The sequence below is a fragment of the Crinia signifera genome, chromosome 5 (assembly GCF_055691185.1).
Source record: "Crinia signifera chromosome 5, ASM5569118v1, whole genome shotgun sequence".
Lineage (NCBI taxonomy): Eukaryota > Metazoa > Chordata > Amphibia > Anura > Myobatrachidae > Crinia > Crinia signifera.
The window spans coordinates 271776568-271797169 of NC_139221.1; the positions used below are offsets into that span (position 1 = coordinate 271776568).

At 43.1% G+C, this 20602-nt stretch overlaps 1 protein-coding gene across 2 annotated transcripts; it reads right to left on the reverse strand.

Annotated features, from left to right (window-relative positions):
- Nucleotides 1-4486: 4486 nt before the first annotated feature.
- Nucleotides 4487-20539, reverse strand: INSIG1 (insulin induced gene 1). Of its 2 annotated transcripts, none has more exons than XM_083189031.1 (6): nt 20358-20539; nt 18856-19207; nt 13424-13548; nt 12482-12648; nt 10282-10381; nt 4487-9928 (listed from the first exon to the last, which is right to left on the reverse strand). In XM_083189031.1, the coding sequence occupies exons 2-6, from the start codon at nt 19187-19189 to the stop codon at nt 9899-9901; spliced, it is 756 nt and encodes a 251-aa protein (XP_083045157.1). In that variant the 5' UTR covers nt 19190-19207; nt 20358-20539; the 3' UTR covers nt 4487-9898. The 2 variants fall into 2 exon arrangements, with proteins under 2 accessions (XP_083045157.1, XP_083045158.1); XM_083189032.1 differs by lacking the exon at nt 20358-20539 and adding an exon at nt 20315-20337.
- Between the last annotated feature and the right edge of the window lie 63 nt (nt 20540-20602).

Consider the following 20602-nt stretch of genomic DNA (forward strand, 5'->3'; position numbering starts at 1 on the left):
GTTTGTTGATGAATTCTTTGAATAGGCCAATGTCCCCTTCCCACACAATCAAGAGGTCATCTATATACCGTAACCATAATAAAATGTGTTCGGTATACTCCTCGTGGGGTTCCGTGAATACTCGCTCTCGTTCCCACCACCCCAGGTACAGGTTCGCATACGTGGGGGCACAGGTGCTTCCCATCGCAGTCCCCTGTACCTGGAGGTAGAATTGTTCTTCACAAACAAAGTAGTTTTTGAAAAGGACAAACCGCAGGAGTTTGAGGATGAAGTCATTTAGTGGTGCCTCTCTTTCCATGCTTAGGAAGTATTTGGAAGCCTGTATACCGTAAGTGTGGATAATACTGGTATACAGGCTCTCCACGTCGCATGTAATGAGCCAGGAATTGGAGTTGAGAGAGATTCCTTGTATTTTATTGAGGACGTCCATTGTGTCCCGCACATATGAGGGTAAGGTGGTAACAAACTTCCTCATATGGTGGTCCACAAACTGACTCGCCTTTTCCGTCAGTCCCCCCATACCGGAGACGATGGGTCTGCCCGGTGGGTTCTCTTCATTTTTGTGGACTTTGGGTAATAAGTATAGGGTCGGGATCTTAATCTCTTTGACCTGTAGGAATTCATATTGGGTCTTGGATATGGTTCCTTCTTTATAAGTCATGAATGGCGAGAAGTACAGAATGTTTTAAACAAGCACCTTAACGTTCTGAAGAGTGATCCAGACTTGAATGAAATTCTTGGAAACAAAATTGACATCAGTTGGAGGCGTAGTGACAACCTAAGGGACATCCTAGTGCACAGTCACCTGGAAAAGGAGACCCGAGTGACTGTCACAAAAAAGGGTTCCTTCAGATGTGGCACGTGCAGAATATGCCCACATATGATTCCTCAAAATTCCTATGTGGATAAGTTTGGAAAGATCTGGAAAATCACCAAGTACATCTCGTGTGACACTGCAGGGGTGATATACAACCTGGAGTGCCCCTGTGGAAAACACTATGTGGGTAAAACACGCAGACCACTCAAAAAGAGACTCTCGGAACATCTTCTCAGCATTAAAAATGCCACGAGAGACTGTCAGAAACTAAAAACTCTTACTCCTGTAGCCAGACATTTTTTGAAACATCACGGAGGTAGCCCCAATGGCCTGAAGGCCTATGGAATGACGAAAGTGGAAATGGGCATTCGTAGGGGTGATTGGGACAAAGAGCTTCTCAAACAGGAAACTCGTCTGATATTCCTGATGGGAACCATGTCCCCGAGGGGCCTCAATGAAGATAATAATTACACTGTATTCCTGTAAGAAAATCTGTCTCTGGACCATAGTTTTAACACATGTATTAGTATATATACCTTGGAGTCCCCATTGAATATGGCCTTATCTGTAACTTCACCCACTTGTAAATTGGGCACATGATAAATCTACACACTGTCCACCACTTTTTACCCTGGACAGGTGTGACACCATTATTGTTCTTCCCTACCTTTCCAAGTTTTTCTGTGTGTTTTTTCCACATTTTACTTTATTTGCTGTGAGCACGATTTACACCTTACCCACCCCCTATATTTATCACTTTAGTAATTATCACCCGGATATTATTATTTAGTTCATAAATCTATTTATCACTCCATCACTCAGATACACATATGAATCACATATGTTCACCACCAATTCACTGTTATTGATAAACATGGCCATATAATACAGAAATTCTCTATCTGACCTTATCATTTAAGGGAACTTCAATATATATAATATATAATCACTGTGGACATTTGAGACTCTTTAACCAAGTGTCAACACAAACGATTGACACAAACCAAATAACATACTGATATCCGACTTTTGATGAAGAACTACTATAACATGTCAGATAGTCTACAGCAATAGTCGACACAAATATACGTATGCAGACTATACACAAATTTCTGTGGACTGCAGCCTGATGGATACGAGTAAATAAATATATAGGGATCAAATAGTATCTACATAAACGACCCACACGATTATCTACATGACATGTTTATATCATGCCCCATAACAGATGAGTATTCCAATATGGCGGTGTATAGTCAACACAAACAATCGACATACAGGGATACATATAATTGTCCATATTACCATACTATGGACCTTTATCTGCAGAAACAATACATGATTATTTGGCTCAATTACCAGGTCACCATCATCTATTCTTAAATGTGTGACATATTAAGCTATTCTTGCGTTTTCCAAATAGCTGACACTTATGATTAAAACATCAATTACCTAACCACTGTTATTAACATCATTGTTAATTGTGGCAGTCTTATACATGATTCTTCTATACAATGCATATTGGCATCTGAAAAACTGTAACACCTACTCTCAGCCCCAACATAGGCTGACGGCCAGAGCCACCTCCTCCAAATTTACATACCATGAATATGCATCAGATATAGGTATTTAAGGAGCCTCCGGATGTTAACCCGGTTGGTCCTTTGAAGCTTTCTGCGAAGCGTACGCAGACCTGTCACACCTCGTGTGTGCTCCCAGCCTTCCCTCTCCCTTGAAATGTTATATGTGATTTTTGATCTGTATTAGCTTAGTGTTGCGTTCCCGGTGCCGGCTCTCCCTGTTAGCCTGAGACGCGGTGTCTCACACTGAACACCGCGCGGTGATCACCTGCAGGCAGACGGCTTACTAAGGAGTGAAGCGGCTACACAATACCGCTGTCACTCCATCACAGTTAGCCGTGGCTGCTGCTAACCGCCGACCCTACCCCACGCGCTGTTCCCACAGCCATAGGGAGGACGCGGTGATCACTTGCAGGCAGACGACTTACTAGGAGTGAAGCGGCTACACAATACCGCTGTCACTCCACCACAGTTAGCCGCGGCTGCTGCTAACCGCCGACCCTACCCCACGCGCTGTTCCTACAGCCATAGGGAGGACGGGGCATACACATGCCGTTATGCGCCCTATGTAGACGGCCACCTTACTGCCTACACATATAGGAGCTGTCGGGCACCGAGACAGTAATACCAGACTGTCCAGTATATTTATTGGCCTCACTGAATTGATAGGAGAATTCTCCTCTAATTGTGGGACATCTGGATACTGTTGCAATGTATAAACACTCTTGTTACTTGTGGTTCTAAACATACAACACTGCAATATATGTATCAAAGCACTACATTGAATTCTGATTAAAAAAAAGGGACATAGACTCTGGGAGCCTCACGGTGTGAGGATTATTTCCTTTTTAATTGCACTGTCCGTGTCATTTATGTACTTTTTGTTTTTATATTTCGCAGCCTTTTAATAATCTATAATTAAAAGTTACATTTTATCTGTTAGCCATAAGGTGCACCACACCGAGACATTCTTTCTCCTTTTTTTCTTTGTAACATTTCCATGTCCAGTGGTAGCACACCCCTTTCCAATATATGATAAAATAATCACCCATGTACATTAGGGGGCCATTCTGAAATTAATTTTGGATAATTTCTGTGCGACTGGTCACCCCCCCACAAAACCCTCTTTCTAGACATTAATATTAGCAGCTAGGTAGTTTTGCTAAGTAGAGATTTTTACTAACACAACAAGATAACAGGGATAGAGAGACCACTTATCTCAGACACTAAGGGGGGTATACAATCTGCCGCCTCTATTTCCGATGTGAGAAATAGCGGCGGCTCCCTATACAATGCTGTCTTTAGCGACAGCATTGAAGCGGGATCACGGTAGAACGGGCCCGACTTAAGAAGCTGTTGGGCCCGTTATGCTGATAATGGCTGTGGATTGTCGCAATCCCGGCCGCAGATCGCCAATCCACAGCCGTTTTCACGGCCATGCCCCCTTTGCGCCGAGCAGCAGGTGGGACATTGAATCCCACTTGTCTTTCTGTGGTCAGACCACAAACGGGCCAGGATCACAGCTATCGGCGGGGATCGACAGCCATGATCCCGGACTGCATACCCCCCTAAAGGTGGCTGTACCATTTTGGAATTTCTTTCTACACGATTTTGATGCTTTGGGCCGATAAATTATGTGAAGTGTCATACTGCATATTTTATACTTAGGATTCCAATGTGTTGCCCGGTCATGTATGCTGAAAATTGCATTTGAGAGATGGTCACCGCTGCACCAAGGTTACGTAATTTCCTGGGGTGGTGAATGGGATTGCATTGCATTTGATACATCGTATGCAAAATGACTGCATACGATGTATTGCATGTGATCTAGCCGCCAGCAAGCTGCCAGGTCATTTGAAGAGGTACTGCATGTGATTCCTCGTCTGTGTATGGGGGCCATATCGTTAAGGTTATTTGTACATTGGAAGAACACTCCACAGAAGGTTGGGCACAATCGAAGGTCACCAACATTTCATGAGACAATCTCTGCATATAAGAAACCTTTGGGCTCTGATATCGTCCAATAAAATAAAATAATTGTTGTGTATAAAAAGCTTAGCTGTAACATAATTAATGAAAAGAGACCATATCAAATAATCCACAACCTTTAATAAAAAAAAGTTATATACATCTATAAAGCATACCACATAAATCCTACACAGGATGATCTGATAATATATACATCATTTATATTTTTGTATTTTATTTTTTATGTAAATACAGCATAGTGCAAATATTTTTATTTACTTTTTCAACTTGGCTGACTTTGGTTCATAGTCTTACTACAAGAATTGGCAACATAAGATACTTTGATGGAACTACACAACCCAGCATGCCACAGTTGCGCTACTAGAGATTGCTAAATCATGGGCAGGGCATGCTGGGATTTGTAGTTTCACAACAGTTGGGAGGGCCACTTGTTGAGTCCCCTTAAACAGATCTTAGACAATGTTAATATTATGTGGAATTGTAGTATCGCACCAGCTTGAGGGCAACAAGCTACTTAATGGTGTGTACACACGGGCCGATATTTGGCAGCCGTCAGGACCCGGAGAGCGGGCAGGGGGGGGGGAGTAGGGAGAGATACTAATACTAGAAATAGACTGTGCTGCATGTCTATTTCTAGTTTTCATGCCGATGCCGCGGGCCAGGCGCCGGGATTGGGCAAACACGATGCGGTTTGGCTATATAGTCAAAATAGTTAGCCGAAATCGCACTGTGTGTACACAGCTTAGGTCTGATGCACAACTTATCTGTGCATTGAGTGGTGTTTACAAAAGTTTCTCAATACTAGTGTCCAGTGGTTGGCCTCAGACACAGGAAAGCTTTGCAGGATACCTGATCCCATACCAGTGGATGATCAAATTTCACAGTGGTTCCAAAACTGGTTTGGTGAATTGGCTCTGTAGTTGAAAAAATTGTAATCAATTCTCAAACTTCAACTGGGCTTTAAACACACAACTCCGCCCCCCCCCCCCCCCCCCCTCTACAAAAACCAACTGAACTCAACCAAAGCATTTTCTTGTTAATCACCACATTATATAGTATTTTATTGGTTTACCATGCAAACCTGAGCAGAGTAATTTTCTATGTGAATAAAAGTACTAGATAATGTAGAAATTGAAGATTTCAAGAATTGTTTTTAGTTTATTTTACAGTCTGCTTTAATTCTGAGCCCAACCTATAAATCTTGATTGTTCAGTGAATGAATTTGAAGATCTCAAATCAGCCAAATTCAGTGAAATAATTGGAGTGGTAAAAATACTTTTATGAACTTTCACATATACACAATAGTATCAAACTTCTTTAACACCTTAGATATATCACAAACACTAGTTTTTATTGCCTTCTGAAGTTTGTGGTCACCCATGAATATATCACTTATTTCTGAGGATACCTGGTTGTTTATTATGGGGATATTTAAGAAAGGTCGATTTCCATCAATTTTCAATCAAGGTCTAAATCGATGCTGTGCTTCCAGAGCTTAAACATGGGCAAACAGCTAAAACCATATCATAGATTTTAGAGTGATTTAAATTGATGGAGTTTACCTGCAAAAGGTTGCAAAGATTACAGTTTGTTGGCAAGTAAAATAATTAGATATACATCAAACTTGAAGCAAGAATTTTAAACCAAATGCAAGATTCCCTTGCTTAAAGTAAAATATGTAAAGGCAACTTCACAGAAAATACATTTACATTTCAAACAATAAATGGAGTATTTCTAAATACAACTCAATGGATGCTACAATAAGGTGAATTTTCTATTAAATAAATTATTGCTGATTTGTGTTTAAAGAAGCAACAGAGAAAACCTTACAACCAATGTGAAAGGGGTGTTAATTGCCAGCAAATGACTGAATGAAGTAAAAATCTGATCATTTCCCATCAAAGCTGATCTCACCCGTCATATAAAACCTGCAGTGTAAAAGCAGTTATTTTGCATGTAATTGTTTGCTAATAACTTTAAATGTCAGAAGTTTTTCTTCTACATACACATTTGCTAGCAATTATCCAATTGTGCTCTACAAGGCAGCGCCCAAATCTTGAGTGACAGGTATTAACATCTTCAACAGTAAGATTATGCCGCTCTGTAGAATAATGCTATGGTAACACTGCCCAGACAACTTTACAGTTTTCCAAGATAAAAATTAGTGTATGCTCCTTATAATTTGAAAAGGGAAAACCATCACGGCAAAGAGAATAACAATCTATGCACACACACATAACGCCTAAATTCTTATTTACCTCACATACTGGGGCAGATGTATTAACCCTTTGAGTAGCAAGTGAATTTGTCAAAAGAAGTATGAATATTGCCAAGCAAACATTGTTATTCATCAAAGTGACATGTAGTGTTTTCCTTGTATAGGAAATAGAATCTTTTTTTTTCCCCACAATTTTTTTAATTTGAATTTATTTAACAAATGTGAGGGATGCTGGCCTTTTAAGTGGATAATTTGCACATCTCTCACAGATAGGTTGGCACGTAAAAGGTTAAACCTGGTGAAGAGATACAGTGGAGATAAAGTAGAAGGGGATAACGCACGAGCCAATCAATTCCTAACTGTCATTTTTCAAACATAGCTGATTGGCTGGTGCGTTTTCACCTTCCATTTGATCGCTTCAACAGGCTTACTACATCTGCCCCTGTTTGTTAAAGGGAAAAACTTCCTCTGACCTAAAATAACCTGAACATATTTGGTGACAGTTGCTTATGGTTTACAACTATGAAGGCCATTGCAGATCAAGTGCTTTACAATTCTGAGGGGTACTGATAGGATTATTACATAGGCAGAGCAATATTTATTTTAATATTCCACATCAAATTGTACCTTGCTTGGTGATGGTTTTCTTTATGAGTGATTTTTTTTTATCGCCTAAAAGGGTGGGCAATAAGTGGCCCTTGATATGCCCGGTTACAGGTATAGTATGCCCTCTTAGCAAAATGGGGGCAGGGCATGCTGGGATGTGTAGTATCACAGCTGCAGGAGAGATGCCTATTCCTATGCCTGGCCTAAAATGTCAGTTCCCACGCTACATGGAATATTATTGCAATTTCTTCTGGAAACACATTTTTCGAAGCCATAGTTTTTATAGCAATGCAAGATATTTCAAGGATGCGTACAACTGCCAAACACTGAGATGCAGAAAAATAAATAGGTGATAGATTCCCTTTAAGTTAGCTTTAAACACATTGCACTTATCATTTTAAAAGGTTTGCTAGCAATCAGACTAAAATAGAAATAAATGTAATTAAATGTTTGCAATGAGTACATTGTCTCACAAATACTAAAGAATATTCAAAACGACAAATGCTTAAATGAAGTGACAAATGCACTTTTATCTTTACAAGGCAGTCACAGACTGCAAATATTAATAAGGCTGTGTGGACAAGACAACAATATGTAGAGAGCGCCACTTCTGGTATAATAGGGGGACACTTTTCAAGGAGCAGAAAACTGGTTTAGCGTAACCGAGAGTTTTCAGACATAATAAAGGTATGGAGTAAACAACCTGAGGTTGCCAAACGCCAACTATTTATCACATTGCTTTTCCCTTTTCTTTTGCAGAAATATTTTAAATCACAGACTTGGGGGTAAATTTGCTAAGATGGGAGTTTTATTGAAGATCGGATGATGCCCATAGTAACCAATCAAATTTGATTATCTTCTATAAAGTGCAAAATAAATAAGTAGTAAAATCTGTTTGGTTACTATGGGCAAAATTCCATCCTCAGTAAATGTTGGGAGGGAGGCCAGCCGACAACTACTGAACAGTACAAAAATGCGTTTTCCGATAATGACCGTTACAGTGGCGTTATAAGCAATTTATCGACTATTGCTCATGTAACAGCCCTGAATACACACGTGTGTACCCAGCATTGCAACCAAGAATTCAGTACACGCAAAAGGTCTTGCGTGATGAAGTCTATGTCCAGACACAGGGCCTTATTCTGATCGGTGCGGATTTCTCCGCATGCGCATGTGCAGGCGCATGTGCAGGCGATTTCGCCGCACGTATTCTGTACACGCCGCACAGGGGGCGTAGAGGGGCGTGAGGGGCTACTAAGCCTCATTACCCTATGCATACGCCCCGCGTTTCATGGGCGTTCCAAAGCAAACGCGGGGCGTATGCATGGTAATGAAGCCGTGACGCGTGTGTAGGGGGCGGGCATCTGACATCGCCGGATGTCAGCTGCCCGCCCCCATACATGATTTCACACGGACAAGTGTCCTTGTGGTCTTGGGTGGCGGGACCTAGTGGAGCGTGCGGCCCTGCATTCGATGTTCGGCGACCATCGAATGCAGGGGCTGCTCCCAAGACGGAGGAGGCGTATCCCCGTCCACTTTCATGCGGATCGCCACATATCCGCGTACGGACGGAGGTGGCGATCCGTATGGAAGGCGGGGATTCGCCTGCACGGTCGTGGCCGCATATTCTGATCGGGCCGCACCGATCAGAATAAGGCCCACAGACCGAACGTCCTTAATTGTATTTCATTTGTTATTTAATTCATATTACTTGGATAGCCTAGAGAAAAGTGTGCATCACAAGCTTATTTCTAGAAAGTATGTTCTCCTTTCCAAATTTAAGCTGGAGTAAAATATTACAGCACAAAAATAAGAGGGAGGGAATTAGAGAGAGTGAATGTGAAGGTTCATTGTTCAATAGACTATTTTTAGACAGTATTAGACACTGAAGGTTGTGATGTCATCACTTCAATATCTATTAGGTAAACTTGGGTATTAGAGGCCCTTCTGTACTGACTACAGATATTAGCAGTCATGACAGCAATATGTAGTCAACACATTTACACCTGGCCTACAGCCTGGTGCTTTATGTGGTCACATTTTGTAGACATTATATCAATCAGATATAGAAACTGGATTTCAGGTTTGACCCATTCCTCGGTTTTGCACCCAACATGTAAGAGAGCAGAAACCAGTTTTATAAAGGCGAGTGACATTTATCTCTAATCGCTTCTTTGCCCCCACAGCCTTATTTTCCATTTCAGCTAAATAATACACTGTTATTCAATATCACTTCATCCTTTTTGCTTTCTAGCACCTTCCACAGGACACAGTTGCTGCACAGCTTCGTAATGGACAGTCCTCTTCTTATAATGAAATCGTAATACTGGTACTTGAAGCCGGCAAACAGCTTATTACACCATGCAGATTACATTTAAGATCCTACTAATATACTGACGGATACACGAAACCTGCAGCAATCATGGAAAAGCGTATGCTTAACCGGGTGATTATTATTCGTCCTCTCCGTGCTCCACAACAAAATATATAGTCTGGTGTATCAATCCATGGAGCCGGGACAAAATTCTGCACGCCATAGAATGTACTAGTCAAATATTGAAGTAATAACCTTCCTTTTGTACATGTTTTCAGACCATGTTTGCTTGTTTGTTACTCAGTAACATAGTGCAAGCTGTTCCAACATCAGCGTAATTCTTGTCATTGTACATCGATAACATGCTGAAGCATCTAGTCTCCATGTAGTTTTTCTGTTGGCCCCTGTAATGGAAAGGAAGGAAAACATATTACACTTAATTATTTTTACCAAGCAGTTACTGTAAGTGAAAAGATATATATATATATATACACCAATTAATCACAAAAAAATCAGCAGTGTGTGTTCTGCGGATAGATCTGTGAATGCACAGCAATTTACGATGCATGCACCAGGCGTGTTTTCCTTCTTGGGGAACGGCGACTTTATGCTCTCAAACAAATGCTTTTTCTCTAATTAGCGATCCTTGCTGAATTAGGCTTGTAGTACCATGTTTAAAGCAGTTATATAATGACACATAATTTTGTTCATCAGGTGTTTGTTATGTAAATACTGTGATACATGCATTGATAATTACCATTGCCAGCTGTCGACCTATGTTTCCAACAGTTACACCCCCGGAGAAAAATATGCAAGGCAGCCAGGAACGAATGTAAAGGAAGTCTGGAGAGGTGTATCTGAAAAAAAAAATGAAATTTTTTTTTTTATATAAATAAAAATAAGTAGCATTTGATTTAAAACCAACAGCCCAACAGTGCAAGCAAACATTTTCACACAATTTCTGTCAGGAACAAATGAAGTGAAACCAAATCATTGGCACCAACAGAGATGGCCCTTAGCTAAGGGGGCTATTCAGACCAGATCACTGCGGCATGATTTAGCAGAGAACTGCGATCACGCCTCTTATTTACTTACATTGCTATACATTTTTATACAAATTCAGACATAAAGGGCGGTATTCAATGAGGCTGATTCACCAGGTTTTTATGGCGATTTTGTGCTGTAAGGCGAATTTTTGACTAAAACGGTGAATCACCCTATTCAATGTCCAGATGGCGAATACATTTCAAGGTTTTTTTCGCCATGATTCACAGAGTAGCAATCGCTATCTTTTTATGGTGAAGTGGAATGTGAACTTTTAAAATAAAGTGTTTTGTTTTTTACAATTGGTGTAAAAAAATCAGGAATTTTATTCTGAGGAGGGGCATGCTATTTTTATTCATGTGCTGTAAGCACATGAATATATATTTAATTTAAAAAATATATATATATATTTTTTTTTTTACACAAACCAGCCAGCAGGGGGGCCGGAGCCGAGCCGCTCATTAGATATTCATATATTCACTTCACCCGATCATTACATATGCATGATCGGGTGTAGTGAATATACCCGGTCCCCTGCTGGCACCCCCGGGGGGCAGCCTGGGCTGCCTGGCACCCGGGGAGCCCACCTCCCCCCCACAAACGTTCTGGGGCAGGCAGGGAGACTTCCATCTCCCTGCCTGCCACCGTCCTCAGGCTCCTTGCGGCATCCCCCGCAGGAGCTCAAATTCGCAGGTCAGGGGCAGCGAGCCCCTGACTCATTGAATACTGGAGCCGGCGAACGCGGTGGGCAATGGCGAATGTGCAGCGAATCCTAAACAGGATTCGCTGCACGTCGCCAGTATTCTCATTGAATACTGCCCATAAAGAAGGTATCCGATTCCTGGGTCGACAATGTCTAGGTTGACAGTCAATAGGTCACCACTACTGGTTGGCACCTAAGACAGACCCAAGGTTAACACTGAGAGAAGGTCCACAGAAGCTTTATGTCAGCATGGTCACGGTCAACATTTAAAAAGTTAACACTAGTGACTTGGTTCCATGTAGGCATAGATGGAGAATATAATATGGCGAGCGCTGCAAGCCATGCAAGGGGATGTGGTACACTTATACGTGTTCATGTCAACATATTTCATCTTAAGACAAAAAAAGTGAAAAACCGTCAACTATCACCATGTTGACATAAAGCTTGTGTTGACTTTCTGTCAATTTCGATCATTCCGAGGTGTCGACTAGGGATGCCAATCCGGGGCATTTTTTCAATCCCGAAATTTAGGATTGAAAAATGCCCAAACCCGGGATGGGCATCCCAAATACAAAAACCCGCCCCGGCCACCCACATATTTACTTACAGGTGCGGTGTGGGAGGATGCGGCCTGGGCAGGTGGGCGTCGGGCGATGGAACCGGTTTGGGCAGTAGTGAATGCAGGCAGCCTGGGTGGGCGGTCTCATTGAGGCGGGAGGTCAGCGCGGCGCGCACAGGACAAGGTGGCTGTTCTGTGGCCTGTGCAGCGTGACCTCTGACCTCCTCATGCTGCACAGAGCCGCACTGCCCGGGACGGGAGAAGCCGGGCAGCGCCTGAGCACCCGCTCAGACGCTGCCCGACATTAGACTGCGCATGCTCAGTCTAATCCTGAAATCCCGGGATTGGAAACTCCAATCCCGGGATTGAAATCCCGCCGTTTTTAGGGGCCAAATCCCGGGATCCCGTCGATCCTGGGATTGGCCACTCTGGGAGTGGATATATAGCCTAAAGTTAGCAGAAATGTAGGAAAGGAATTGGGATTTGCCATAGAGCAAAACCATCAATGAAAACTAGGATTTGTATAATCCATATACTTTAGTCCTTAGTCAATAAGTAATTAAGTACCAGTATCTAAACCAGCAGAAATCATTATATGGTACATTTTAATATAGTTTTGCTGTACTTGCAATATACAGACATATTACTTACTGGTATACTCCATTGTAAACAAGGAACTGTGTTATGAGTGTGGCAAGAAATGCTATTGTAATTCCAAGTCCCAGACCACTGCGAGAACGGTCAAAGGTCCACCACAGACCCAGAGACAATGCTGCCAGTGTCAGGGAAAGCTGCACATTATTTGCAAAATCCAGTTTCTGGTGGAATTTAAAGTTAAGGAAAACACAAAGTTAATGTAAAAGGAAGAACTTTAGAAGTTAGAATTATACATACATTATAGATCGCATGAGCTTTCTAAATATATAATAATACAATGTGTTTTTTTTTTACTTTTCTTAAATAACTTTTTTCATAATGCATATTGAATGCAAAGTGAAAGGGATAAATTTAATAAAGTTTGATACAGCCAAATTCAACCAATCAGATTCTGTCTATCATTTCTCTATTGCATTCTAGAAAAGATTGACCGGATCTGATTGGTTGCTATGGGCAAGCTTTAATAAAATTACCTCATAGAGTGGAAAGAGAAAGACTCCAGGAGGCTTCCTAAACATTTAATACAAAGATGGACCTGAATGGCTGCATCTTCTGGGGAAAGGAACTGATGATGCATCCTCTTTTTAAACATGATAACATCTGTAGTCTATGCACCCCCCAGCTCAATGCCCTGAATTTGTGTAGAAGGGGGAGGGGCATGATAGACTGCACTTCTTGACAAAGTACCCTCGCAGCCTCAGTTATAGGTGAAGTGGGCAGGATCTGATTGGATGCAATAAGTTAGTGATTTTGCAAATCTATGTTTTCACCACTTTTTATAAATATACCCATGATATTTTTAATGCAGATACAACATAACGCAGAACACTTTCCATGCAAAATGTTGCATATTTAATTTAGTAAATCATCTACAAAAATAAACAGGTGCAAATTTGGTTTCTAAATAGCTTTTAGCAACACACTTTTGAAGGATACAGCGCTAGCATGGTTAATTCCCACAAAAACAGCTATGCATCTCATGACGCTGGCCCATTCCCTCTTGAATTTGTGTGGTTCTCCAAGATGACTGTCAATGCAGGGATAAAGAAGGCCAACGACAGCTGGAAAAGAAAATGTATAGATTTAGTACAGATTTTGTAAGCAACATTCACAATACTCACTAAAACCATACGGAGTGACCCACATGTAAGTTATCACAGTTTAACTATTTTTTTGGGTGGGTGCAACAATACATTTTGCAGCACACATATTAGGGAATATTCAGTCTTCCGCAGCCATCTCCCGATAGGGTAGATGGCTGCGTGGCCATATTCAATGCTGTCTTCCCCAACAGCATTTAACAGGTGATCCCGGCAGAATGAGCAGTTGGGCTCATTCTGCCGAGAACGGCCGGGAATTGACCAGCACCCGGCTGCAGCTCCCCGATTCCTGGCCATGCCTCCTTCTCGTCCTGCTGCAAGTGGGACATTAAATCCTGCCTGCAAATTCTCGGTCGAGCAGACTGAGAACGGGACAGGGTCACGGCTGTCGGGCCAGCTCGACCGCCGTGACCCAGCATTGAAGACCCCCCTTATTCTGGTGCTAAATGTTGTTGGTTTCCATATATGGCAGACAACCTGGTATTTTACAGCAAAGCTAGTTAGCATAATTATACGTGGTTCCAGGTGTCTAGATCAAAACTGAATAGGTCAACTGCTATTGGTCAACATGAAAAGGTTGACATGGTAATGATCGACATGCTTTTTTTTTAATGTTGTCAACCTTTTCTTGTGTTGACCATTTCATATAGACATTTTGCTTGTGTCAACCTTTTACCCATGTTGATCTATTGCATGTCGACCTTTTGCCTGTTAACCAACAGCGGTGGACCTAGACACTGCCGATCTTATGATCCACATCCATTGTACTAGTGAACAAGTCAGTATTAGTGTTTGCTGCCTTGAAAACTTTTATTCTATAATAAAGTCGCATTGTGAAACTATTAACAAAAAATACAGTATTCTAATAGAAATCAGCTGCACGGTCATTTCCCTCCCTATCTTGTGTACACAGCTTTTCTGCCTTAGGGATGATGATGCCAATTAGACTTCTGTGGTTATCTCTCTGGTGCGCTGAGAGGCATGTGACTCTTTGCAGTTCTGCACATGCTCGCTCTGTTGCAGGGAAGAATGCATAGGGCATAGGCAAAGGCAGGACAATTGCGGCCCTCCAGATGTTGAGGAACTACACATCCCAGGAGGCTTTGCATTAGTTTTGCTTTGTGGCCATGCTGAAACTGATGCAAGGCATGCTGGGGTGTGTAGTTCCTCAACATCTGGAGGGCCGCAATTGCCCAGCCCTGGGCAAAGGGGAAACACATAATAAATACTACAATCCATAGAAAAGTTCAAATTTGAAAAGGGTATTTTGCTACTGCAAAAAGAAAGCTGTGCGTTTTACAAATAAAAAAAAGTTTTTTTAAGGGTTTTTGTTTGCACAAAATGCCTGAAAATGACCATTCCTTAGTACTGCGTATGATGGGGAGTGTGGTATTTATCCTATCAGACATTCGTGGACAAGGGCTCTTGAAAGAGAGAGATATTAGTACATGATTGACATGTAAACAAATGTATTTAGGGAAAAAATTATGTTAATATATAGAACCCAAAAAAGGGAAGTTAATGGCGTATGTGCAGTCATTACAGGTACACAGTAATAAAGGCGTCTTCTCCCGAGGAATAACAATCCAATCATTCATACCATTTGGAACAGAAAGTAAAAGCAAAAATTGCCACTTTCTGTTTGAGCAACACTGAGTAATACTATGTGATATATATATAGAATAAAGTAACAGGGACTAAGCAATTGAACAAAGTCAGGAAATACGTATACAAAAAAAAGAAATACATTAAGGGGCCGATTCATAGCTGGGAGAGAAGCAAACATTTAAATAAATGCATCTTGGCAAAACAGGATGCCTAAACTATAATCTTAATAGGTGCCATTAATAGTAGATCAATAGAAGTTATTTGAACTGAAGCTATATAACTGTAGAACACCTTTGTTAGATTCTCCATTTAATAGACTAGTATTCAAATAATCACTTCTGTTCTAGAGCTTCACAGAGTTAACTCCACAATCCTAGCCTAATTTGGGAGTCACAATGCTGATTTCCTCTTTTGCTTTCCTTATTGCTGACACATATGGTACGGCTGGTTAGCAGACACAGATTTCTCCTGATCACTTCCTTATTTTCGTTTCTCGAGCAGTGGCATGTTACATTTGATAGCCAATGAGGACTTAGGCAGACGGCTCACCAGTTTAGGAGGTGGCCAATGAGCAATCAAACAGCTTACAACACTTCCTGTGATATCCAGAGTATGCCAAGCAGGCGTCAGCAATGAAAAGAATCTGTTCTAATCCTGATATAGGATTTCTGCCTAATGGTTGTACAGAACGGCTCACTTGTAGCAATGAATAAGACTGAGGTAACTTGCAACTTATAACTGCAGCCAATAGACTAAGCTGTGCAGTAAACACACTATATACCCAGTTAGTTCTGCGATTAAAAATGTGTCCACTGTTATCAGATGCTTTTCTGAATATTTAAAAGGACAACTAAAAGTAAAATGCAAGCTGCCTTGTATAAAACAACAGATAAAGGCCCTCATTCTCGTCTCTTCGGTCCCTGACGGATTTGCAATGAGGGCCGATGTTCACGCACTGCGCATATTCGCATTGGCAGGGCTGCTGTGCGGATGCCTTCAGTGACTTGCATAGTCGCCATTGTCTTCGCACTGGGGGGGGAGACACGACTGGCCGCGGCATATGGATGTGGGAAGCCTGCGTTTCACAAAAATAGTGGGTGCACCCTGGAAAACGCGATCCCAGGCAGGCACATGCCTTCTGGGTGCGGCGGCTGATGTCACAGGTGGATCCACCTGCAAAGCCGCTGAGATGTGCGGATTCAGTACTGAATCCCGGTGGTCGGGATCCCGGCGTTCAGAATCCCGACGCCAGAATCCCGACAGCCGAAATGCCGACAAGGGGGGGACGTGGATCTCCCCCCCTTGCGGGCTCACTGCGCTCGCCACGCAGCGGGCCCGGTGCCTCGCTACGCTCGGCACACTAATTTATTCTCCCTCCAGGGGTGTCGTGGACACCCCTGGAGGGAGAATGTGTCGGGATTTCGGCGGTCGGGATTCTGAACGCCGGGATCCCGACCGCCGGGATTTTAACTGCATCCCAGATGTGCGGACCGCGGCAGGCATTCCCACGGGCGACGCTAGAAGGCTCACTAAGCAGCGATTTTTTGCTGCTTAGCGAGTCAATCAGAATCAGTATATTTAACTATTGAATTTAATTATTTCCTATACACGGGACTTGAGATATATTACATTATTTTAGCTGTGTACCAGAAAATAGATTCAGACCTGAACGCTTGGCTGCGAATTTGCATCCCTAGTGGATACTGAACAACCACGCATGGTCCGCAGAGGGCATGCGGGAACCATCCGTGCCATCACAGCCAGCGATCAATGGTCATTTGCAAGTCGAGTGACAGTTGCCGGGCATGGGAAAACGCAGGCTTTGCCCGCCCATTGCCATCAGCAGCGGCCTCCTTCTCCCCATCGCCATCGTAGTGGCGAATGGTTTTCCTGGTGTGCACGGCTGTGAACATATCACAGCCATACACAAGGGCGGAGGGAGACCATGGCGAGGCGGAGTTTACTTGATCACTTTGCTCCAAAGATTAGCAGCTTAGCAATCAGATCGGAATCAGGACCTTAGTCTGTCTGTAGTGTCCTTCAGTGGCATTAGGGTACACAGCCATTGGCTTTTTAGTTCAAATGTAATCCATCCTTTTGAAACTGGTTTGATAGTATGTTTTAGCTTATCATTAAGGCAGGGGTCATTGTATCATTTCCAACATGGCAAAGGCACATTATTAACACAAGACTGATATGCCATACATAAGGATCATACTTCAGTAATGGAACTCCTGAAAAGCTTGCTATAAAATCCTACTGTAAGGCATATTCTAGTCCTAGTTACACATATGATGCACTTATTATTGTCTGAAGCTCTATAAATATAAAATGACAGATTGATAGCATCAGTCATATCACTAGGACAACAGGATATCACATGGCTTTACATTACACTTTACTTCTGCTGACACTTGATAAATAACTTCCCACTGAATCACCAGAAGTGACTGCACTGCAGGAAAACCTCAATAACCAAATTAAAAAGTTTTGCCAGGTCAGACTTGGACTTGTAGTTCCCCAATAGCTGTAACCATACAGTTTGCCTTAAGACCCCCATGCACTATGTGACCCCCATTCCACCCAATACCAGCAAATCGGGCTGAGAAATCAAGTGAAATTGGCACAAATAGCGTGTGCGACATCTAATCTGATTCGATGCGCGATCCCCTGTATACTGGATCAGAGCCGGAGATTACACGTGCTGCACTTAAGATCTCCAGGCCAGGCCCCCTCCCGGCAGTGGGGACACAGGATCACTTGCGATACATCGCATGCAGATAGATCACATGCGATCCTACTGCCTGGGAGGATCCGGGGCAGCTGAAGGGGGATTCGATGAGACTTCTCCAAGTCGCATAGTGTATGGGCACCATTAGATACAAGAGAAATCCAAAAAAGGGATACATTTAGTAAGATGGGAGTTCTACTGAAGATGTGATGTTGCCCATAGTAACTAATCAGTTTCTATCGATAATCTTCTAGACGGTTCTAAATAAATAAGTAGAATCTTATTGGTTGCTATGGGCAACAACCAATCGTCAATAGAACATAGAAGTCACATCTTTAGTAATACCGCTTTCACATCGCAAAATGCAGGGTCGCATTGTGACTTTGAAACGGTTCAGTCCAGGTATGACCCTGTATTTTGGTCTGTTCAGATACGCTTCAGCGAACCAGCAATTTTACCGGTTCGCTGATGTCATACGGGGGTGGGGCAGAGCGTCATTGGGGACGGGGGAGGAGGCAGCGCTTAGAACTGGCGCTGCTCCAAGCACTGCCTCCTCTACAGTGTGAACTGGAAATGGGCCGCTCAACTCGATTAATTCATTCACACCGCAAAGCAACACGGCAACGAACCGGAAAGAATCCTTGTTTTTTACCAGTTCGTATTGCCGTGTTGCTACCGTGTTTGCTGGACCCAGTAACCCCTTTCACATTGCACCAATTACCGTGTTAAACCAGCATGAAACCACATGAACCTGGTAATTAAGTGCGATGTGAAAGGGGTATAAATGTACCCCTAAAAATGCCTGGACTTCCACAACTGGATTACTACAGTATATCCAAGTCTGAGTGGAAGCTCAGTGCAGATACATCATAACCAGCACATGCTTACAGTGGTCTATGATAGGCCAGTGACAGTGTTCTGATACTTACCAGCTGCTGTGCCACAGCAAGGTGGGACCCACCAAGCAGAAGAAAAGATGGTAGCAATGACTTCTTCCGGAAACAGAGTCACATTCCTTTGGATCTGGAGAAGATTAAGCACCAGGGCAAGAAAAGCACCAACAGCAAAGAGGACCAGGCTTCTCCGGATCAGGCTGCGGCCCTGGCTGCTGGCTAAGTTGCTGTAGGCTAAGCTGATTGGAGAGTTTAGCGAGGACATGGCCACTCCGGCTCTCTGTGTTAGCCAAGAGCTTATATTTGTGCCCTTCTTGTCTAGCTGTCTGGTGCAAGAGCAACTCCAGCAGTGCTCCTCGAGCCTTGGCATTTGTTTATTAAGAGTTAACTGAAGAGAGAGAGGGGGGGGGGGAAAAAAGAGACACATTAGTACATGAATGAGATAAAAATAAATGTATTGTTTTCCACATACACAAAAACTATTGTTTTACAATGTCCAATCAGTAAGCGCTCATCTTTCTCTGATAACACTGATTTAGGCAGAGCTAGTCTTAGGAAGCAGTAAATATCCTGTCACTGAGAAGAATCAGCGGCTGACGGCAGGCTTGTAAACCTGAGAACAAGTCATAGCACATTAACAAAGACTTTTATACCTGTAAAGACTCAGTCACTCAGTGTCACTCTTATAAATGGGCATTTTTATTGAAGGAGCTCATGTCACAGGTTGCTGAAAACATGATGTACTGTAGGACAGACAGTACCACACTCCTCCTCCACTGTGTACTATCATTCAGCTACTGGATGTGCAGCAATCAATGACTCCCCTTATCAGCGTCACACCATTCAGTTCCTCCAGATGTCAATAAACCACAGCTGCCCATTAACAAAAATGCTGTCCTCCAGTACAGTCACCTCGTCTTCCCCCTGTGCAATGTTACAGCCTATTAACTAGTGGTACACTGTCACATAGGCTATAGCATTGGTGCTAGACACTACAAACAACTCAGCATTAACGTGCATTAATTTTGCTTATCAAATAGTGCCCTTGGCAGCAGGGTCACCCTCTTGCCAGCAGCAATTCCACCTGTATGTGGGATAAAAAGCGTGCATCATACTAAACACATCCCTATCCCGAGAACACCAAGGCTTTGCATGTACAGCTATACCACCTGTGCCACTACTTCACAATCGTTACAGCCACTGATACCTGTGTACCAGCTTACTACCAGTGCCAGCCAGCACAACACATATTGTTCTCTAAGGAAAGATCCAGCTGCCCACAACATCACTACATTCCAGCACAGAGGGCACATACTGCACGCCGATCACTGCCCTGTGGCTGCCCACTTAGGCTCTATGTGGTACAGATTGATACCATACTGAGATAAATGCCAAGCAGAGTGATGCCACTGTGTGCCTTCAAGCCACCACCTAGTGCTCACATCACTGATGCAAAGGGGTGATATGAGTCATTCATATGCCAAGCAGTTCCCACCCTGTTCCATGCTCGTCTGGTGCCCACAGTATGCCCGTCTCACCCTGCAGCAGCGCTGTGTACTCCGGGCTCTCCTGCGGATGGCGAGAACTGGCAGCACTTGGTAAACTTTTGTCCCTTTATCCACCACGGTGTTTCCCTGTGTGCCGGCTCCGGGCTCTGCGCTGTACTATGTACGTGCGGCTGCGGCTGGCTCCCGCCCCCGCCGCTGTCTGTCCTCCGCTAGCCCCGCTGCCCCCGCCCCCTGTGACTCAGACGGAGAAGGGGGGGCTGCAGCTGCCCTGACCG